Raw genomic sequence first — 5,526 nt, 5'->3', positions numbered from 1 at the left:
TACTACGGTGTGCTACTCTACTGTTATACATTTACACCAGAATGACCCTCAACATTTTGTTGTTCTTTATGGTTTCCTCGGAGCATGCTGACTCTACAGATTGGCAGCGGTGATTGCTAGAGGTGGCTAAATGGACGACTCAGTTCGGTCCTGTATGGTTTATTGAGGTACGGTCTGTTTAGCCACGTTAGCTAAACGAGTCGTGTCGTGCCGACCTATGTGCTGTGATTTCAGCTCAGACACGACTCACTTAAGATCGAGCCGTGTCGTGCTGGACCGTGGTACGATAGGTTCAATAACCTTCATTACATAACATATCCTATATGATATTAGATCTAAATAAATTATATAAGATATTAAAAAATAGAAACAGTTAAACGGACCGTGCCGTACCGACCCGTTGTGCCGCAGCTCTGGCCCATGCACGATCCAAACCGTCGTGCCGTGCCAGCCTGATCCATTAGACATCGTGTCGTGCCTAGCCCGAGCCAAAATGGCCATGCCTCGTGCTAACCCATTTGACTCGACCCACTTAGCCACCTTTAACGATTGTACACACTTTCTTATACATACCACAACACACTATGTTTGTCTTGGCACTTGATGGGTACCTAACGTCCCGCTAGTGGATGCAATTGTAGCTACAATGTTAGAATCAGGGTTCACTATGAGGAGCCGTCTCCTCTAACTTTTACTGTAGCACATGTATCGTTTATGATATATTGTGCTGATTTTTACTACTCTCTTCGTTTTGTAATATTTGTCTATGATCTCAGAAGTATCTGTCTTAAATTATTTTTCTATTGCGGTAACCAAGTATGATTTATGATTAATTTTCCTGCTATGTCCTTAGTATATGCATGCATTTACTCCAATGTTGATGAATTACTTACTCTCATCCTTACATTGATTTGAGGTAGCATGGTCATCTCACTGTATTTTTTTTTACCTAATTTTAATATTTCTTGGTTTGTATGTAATAATGGGCGTGAATAGGTATTGCAAAACGGATAAAATATATCATAAGTATCGTATCCGTGTCGATTCATCAGCAGGCTTGCTGTAGAAAACCACAGGAGCAAATGCTCAGCGTCGCGGTGACCAAATGCAGGCCGTGCCATGTGACAACTGTGATTGATTCGAGCCATGAGACTGGCGTTTAATTTGAACCTCGATTAGGAGAAGCCTTAAACTGCGGCCCGCGTTTCATGTCCTCGCTCGCACATGCTAGTGATTGAACTATTTTATCAGCGTAATTATTGCCATAATGATGCTAATTAATGACAGGATCCATGTAAGATTTTTTTCCCATCGAAGAACATGAAATCAAAGGTATCCTAAGACGAACCTTTTCTTAGACCGACCTAGGACCACGGCCTCGTTTGGCAATGGGGAAAAGAGGAATGGGACAGGGAAAGAGAAATGAATAGAGTGTTAGGATAGAAGGGTAAAAATGACTGGATAGCTATGATTAAATTTCAAGTGCTCATTTCCCTTTCTCACCTTTTATATCCCAAAATCCAAACAAGGCCTATGGACTTGTCCTTATTAAGTATAGATATACTCTAAACACTTGAATTCATATGCTCTTCCACGCTCCAACAAAGCCGTGTTTAGGAGCGTTGTAGACCTAGTTGGGATGATCGGATCATGCTTAACCTAGGGTTCACATAGGCCGAGCAAACTCTGAACAGCTCACGCATCCGAAACAAGAAAAAAATCCTAGTTGCTTTCTCAGGGTTGCTACGCCCAAGTGGCTACGCCACCGAATTCCACCTTGACCTCATACATCTGTGTGCGTATGTATCACAGTCTCAACTATGTCTTTATTTGATCCTAATCTAAGATAAACATAGAACACCAATAAATATATATAGTTCCATACTAATATAATTTAAATAACTAATTAGTGTGAACCTAAGGATCACTTCACGCCCATACAACAGCAATCATGGCCGCCCCTGCCCCTCCCAACTTGTCTTGAGCGCCCTCGCTACCGTAGCCCCACGCCGCGGTCCCAATTACAGTCCAAGATTTGTTCTCACCTGTCCTTCCGGTCCCCGTCCCGGCGCCCCGAGCGCCTCCCGTTTCGTTTGGTTTTGCCTCCTAGGTTCGAAACTAACCTCGCTGTCTAGTAGTGAGTGTGAACCCCGCCAAGTCACAGGTCGCATCCACCGCCTCCCCTTCAACTTATTAGGCTCGGCGGGGAGCACGCCAAGCGAAACGGCCAGCAAAGCAGCGCAGGGCACAGCAGTTGGTTTGGTGGTGTGCCTTTACTACCGGCCGCCCAACACCAGGGAGGATTTAATTGCCTCCTCCTGCCTCGCTCTAGCTGCTGCGCCTGCCAGAAGTAATGCGCACTCCGCAGTGACCAACCGACCGACGACGCAGCTGCGCGCCACCTGCGGGGATATGGGAGAGAGGAGGAGGCGTGGGAGTGCTGCTGCCGCCGCCGCCGGTGGCCGGCCTGAGGAGGAGAAGGCTGCGGTGCCGGGGAAGGCGCCGCCGCCGACGGTGTGGTTCGCGCTCAAGAGGTCGCTGCACTGCCGGTCCGAACCGTCGGAGGTGCACGTGCCGAGGCCCAAGGTTGGTCCCTCGGGCGGCGCCGCCGGCGCGGGCGTTGGCGGGCACCTGTCGTCGATAGTCACGAAGCGGGCCGCGCGGTCAGGGTGCTCGCGCTCGATAGCCAACCTGCGGGACGTCATCCACGGGAGCAAGCGCCACCCAGGGCAGCCGCCCAGCTGCAGCCCGCGGTCCATCGGCAGCAGCGAGTTCCTCAACCCCATCGCCCACGAGGTGGTGCTCAGCACCAACTCCCGCTGCGAGCTCAAGATCACCGGCTTCGGCGGCCTCGGGGCGGTGGGCTCCGCGCACGACGCGGAGGGCGGCGACGGCGCCGGCAGCGTGGTGTCGTCGTTCGTGGGCACGCTCCGGCCGGGCACGCCGGGGCCCGCGTGGGCCGGTCATGGACTGCAGTACAGCGGCTCGTGCCGGGGCAGCGTGCGGTGCACGCCGCCAAGGTCCCCGAACGTGCTGCTGGAGAGGAACGGCTCCGTGGTGGCGGGCCAACGCGCGTCCTGCGAGGAAACCGCCAGGAGCGGCGGTGGCAAGGGCTCCGGCGGGCTGAGCTGCCACAGGTGCGGCGAGCAGTTCGGCAAGTGGGAGGCGCTGGAGGCGCACCACCTCTCCAAGCATGCAGGTGAGTCTGACATCTGCATTTGCATTGCATCTCTCGTACTAGTACAGATTAGCTTTTGCTGGTGGTACAGTCCCCGTGGATCTTCATGCCTTCTGGGCGGTGGCACTTCAGTAAGTGCCGGCCACTTCTTTATCTCAAAAGTTTACATGGTCCAGATTGGTTTCACCGCTATGTTCATCCAAACGTCTGCTTTTTGCTCTTTTTGCGAATCCGTGCTCCCAACTTTTTCAATAACTGCGAGCCTATTTCTTCGGATTGTTCATTTCGTAGGTTGCAGCATGCGGTTTAATAACTCCATGCTTTTTCTTCATTAAGACGTGGCTATTATTCGTAGGATTATTTAGACGCTTAATTTTGCTTACCAGTAGTCTTTTGTGGCTCAATGATTAGTACTAAGTAGCAGATGACTCTTAACACTTCGCCACCATGGAACTGACTCGCTATGTGTTTCTTCTCCTATGCAGTGACGGAGCTGGTGGAAGGGGACTCGTCCCGGAAGATCGTGGAGATCATCTGCCGGACAAGCCTGCTCAAGTCGGAGAGCAGCTGCGTGCGGATCGAGCGTGTGTTCAAGGTGCACAACACGCAGCGGACGCTATCCCGCTTCGAGGAGTACCGCGAGGCCGTGAAGCTCAAGGCGAGCAAGCTGCCCAAGAAGCACCCGCGCTGCCTCGCTGACGGCAACGAGCTGCTGCGCTTCCACGGCGCCACCATCTCGTGCTCGCTGGGCACCAGCGCCGGCGGCTCCTCCTTCTCCAGCCTCTGCGCCTCCGACAAGTGCGCCGTCTGTCGCATCATCCGCCACGGGTTCTCCGCCAAGAAGGAGGGCAAGGCCGGCGTCGGCGTGTTCACCACGTCCACCAGCGGCCGCGCGTTCGAGTCCATCGAGGCGTGCGACGACGACCCGGCCACACGCAAGGCGCTGCTGGTGTGCAGGGTCATCGCCGGTAGGGTGCACAAGCCGCTCGACAACCTCAAGGAGTTCACCGGGCAGACGGGCTTCGACTCGCTCGCCGGCAAGGTCGGGCCCTACTCCAACATCGAGGAGCTGTACCTGCTGAACCCGAGGGCGCTGCTCCCGTGCTTCGTGGTCATCTGCAAGCCGTAGTCGAGAGACAGCAACTAATTGTTAAGTAACCATTCTTTTTTTTCCCTTCTCTTTCGTGTGCGTCTCGTTGTTGCCGTTTGTTTGAGCTATAACACAGCATAGCTACCAATCAGATGCATTTGTCCATATGAAGGTACGTGCTTGCCCCCATGTGTTCATGGGGTGATTGATTCGGCATCGTCTTCAGAGCAGCTCACCAGCGGCATCGAATCAATCATGGGTTGCCACACCAAAGTATATACGAGTGCATCCTAAATGACCAACCTTGCTTTCTCCCCCAAACTCAATGTGCCTTCGTGATTTATGTGAGTATTTTGGCCCACCTAAAGCACACATATGTAAATGTAGGTAGTACATAAGTACAAGTATACATTATTAAGGTATTCGAAGTCGTCTGCTAATGGACTAGGTCGCCATTTCGTGTTTATACTTTTGTACCCCTGCTCTCTCTTGAATGATCGCACCTCTCAGCGGCATCTTTTGTTTGAAAAATTGTCCTGCCTTCTGTTAAACCCTCTGAGCAAATCTTATCGTTGCAGTTGCAAGCAAGTGTTGCCCGTACTCCAAGGAGCAATCCCATGTCGTTGTCACATCTATGGCTACCGGCCGTCTGAACCGGACATTCAATACGCTTCTTTTTTTTGCCTAGGTGTCTGCGACAACAGTGTCGGATCAGAGCGACGCCGATGGCACGCCGGCTTTCTGGCTCATCATGGTCCCGTTGCAGCCTGCAGCCCCATGGATTATTAGTTTTCCGAAGTCCACTCTTTCCACTTAAAATCACTCGCTGTGGTAGCCTGCCATTCGTCATCCCAGCATTGGCAAGCTCGTCGCTGGCGCCACCCTCCAACGTCGTCTCGCCGCAGAAAGCACCAAGCAGCCACCAAGGCTTGCTGCTGCTGCCCTGCCACAGCCAGCGGCCCCTTCTCAGGTTGTCAGCCGTCACTACCCACGGGGTTCTCAGAGCCCTGCGCCGCGCCAGCGTGCCACGGTCCAAGCAGTTCGATTGTCATTTCTCCAATCGACGGACGCCTTCAGGATCGCGAAAACGCGATTAGGAAAAGATGAGCCAAGGGATTGATGGTTTGCGTGGGAAGACCGTGAACGTTCCCAGGAACTCGTGTTTGCATCACACGCTCCAAGTTTTCAATGACAGTTAGCCCAACGATGAATCTGTCTGACCAGACGCCATCCTTTCTCCGGTGTTCTGGACAGGGCA

At 52.6% G+C, this 5,526-nt stretch overlaps 1 protein-coding gene across 2 annotated transcripts; it reads left to right on the top strand.

Moving 5' to 3' along the window:
• Positions 1–2,234: 2,234 nt before the first annotated feature.
• Positions 2,235–5,526, top strand: LOC133922215 (uncharacterized). 2 transcript variants are annotated; one of them, XR_009910421.1, is made up of 3 exons: positions 2,235–3,199; positions 3,664–4,612; positions 4,847–5,526. XR_009910421.1 is itself a non-coding variant. In XM_062367443.1 (2 exons), the coding sequence occupies exons 1-2, from the start codon at positions 2,413–2,415 to the stop codon at positions 4,305–4,307; spliced, it is 1,431 nt and encodes a 476-aa protein (XP_062223427.1). In that variant the 5' UTR covers positions 2,235–2,412; the 3' UTR covers positions 4,308–4,653. The 2 variants fall into 2 exon arrangements, 1 of the variants encoding a protein (XP_062223427.1); XM_062367443.1 differs by lacking the exon at positions 4,847–5,526 and having other exon boundaries at positions 3,664–4,653.

This window comes from Phragmites australis, chromosome 1, assembly GCF_958298935.1.
Source record: "Phragmites australis chromosome 1, lpPhrAust1.1, whole genome shotgun sequence".
NCBI classification, from domain to species: Eukaryota; Viridiplantae; Streptophyta; class Magnoliopsida; order Poales; family Poaceae; genus Phragmites; species Phragmites australis.
This window is presented reverse-complemented; position numbering and strand designations above follow the sequence as displayed.

Excerpts from the sequence above, each read along its gene's own strand:
- LOC133922215 (XM_062367443.1), top strand. The coding sequence starts at position 2,413 with ATGGGAGAGAGGAGGAGGCGTGGGAGTGCTGCTGCCGCCGCCGCCGGT. Across the intron at positions 3,200-3,663 it reads CCACCTCTCCAAGCATGCAG|TGACGGAGCTGGTGGAAGGG; the intron begins GTGAGTCTGACA and ends TCTCCTATGCAG.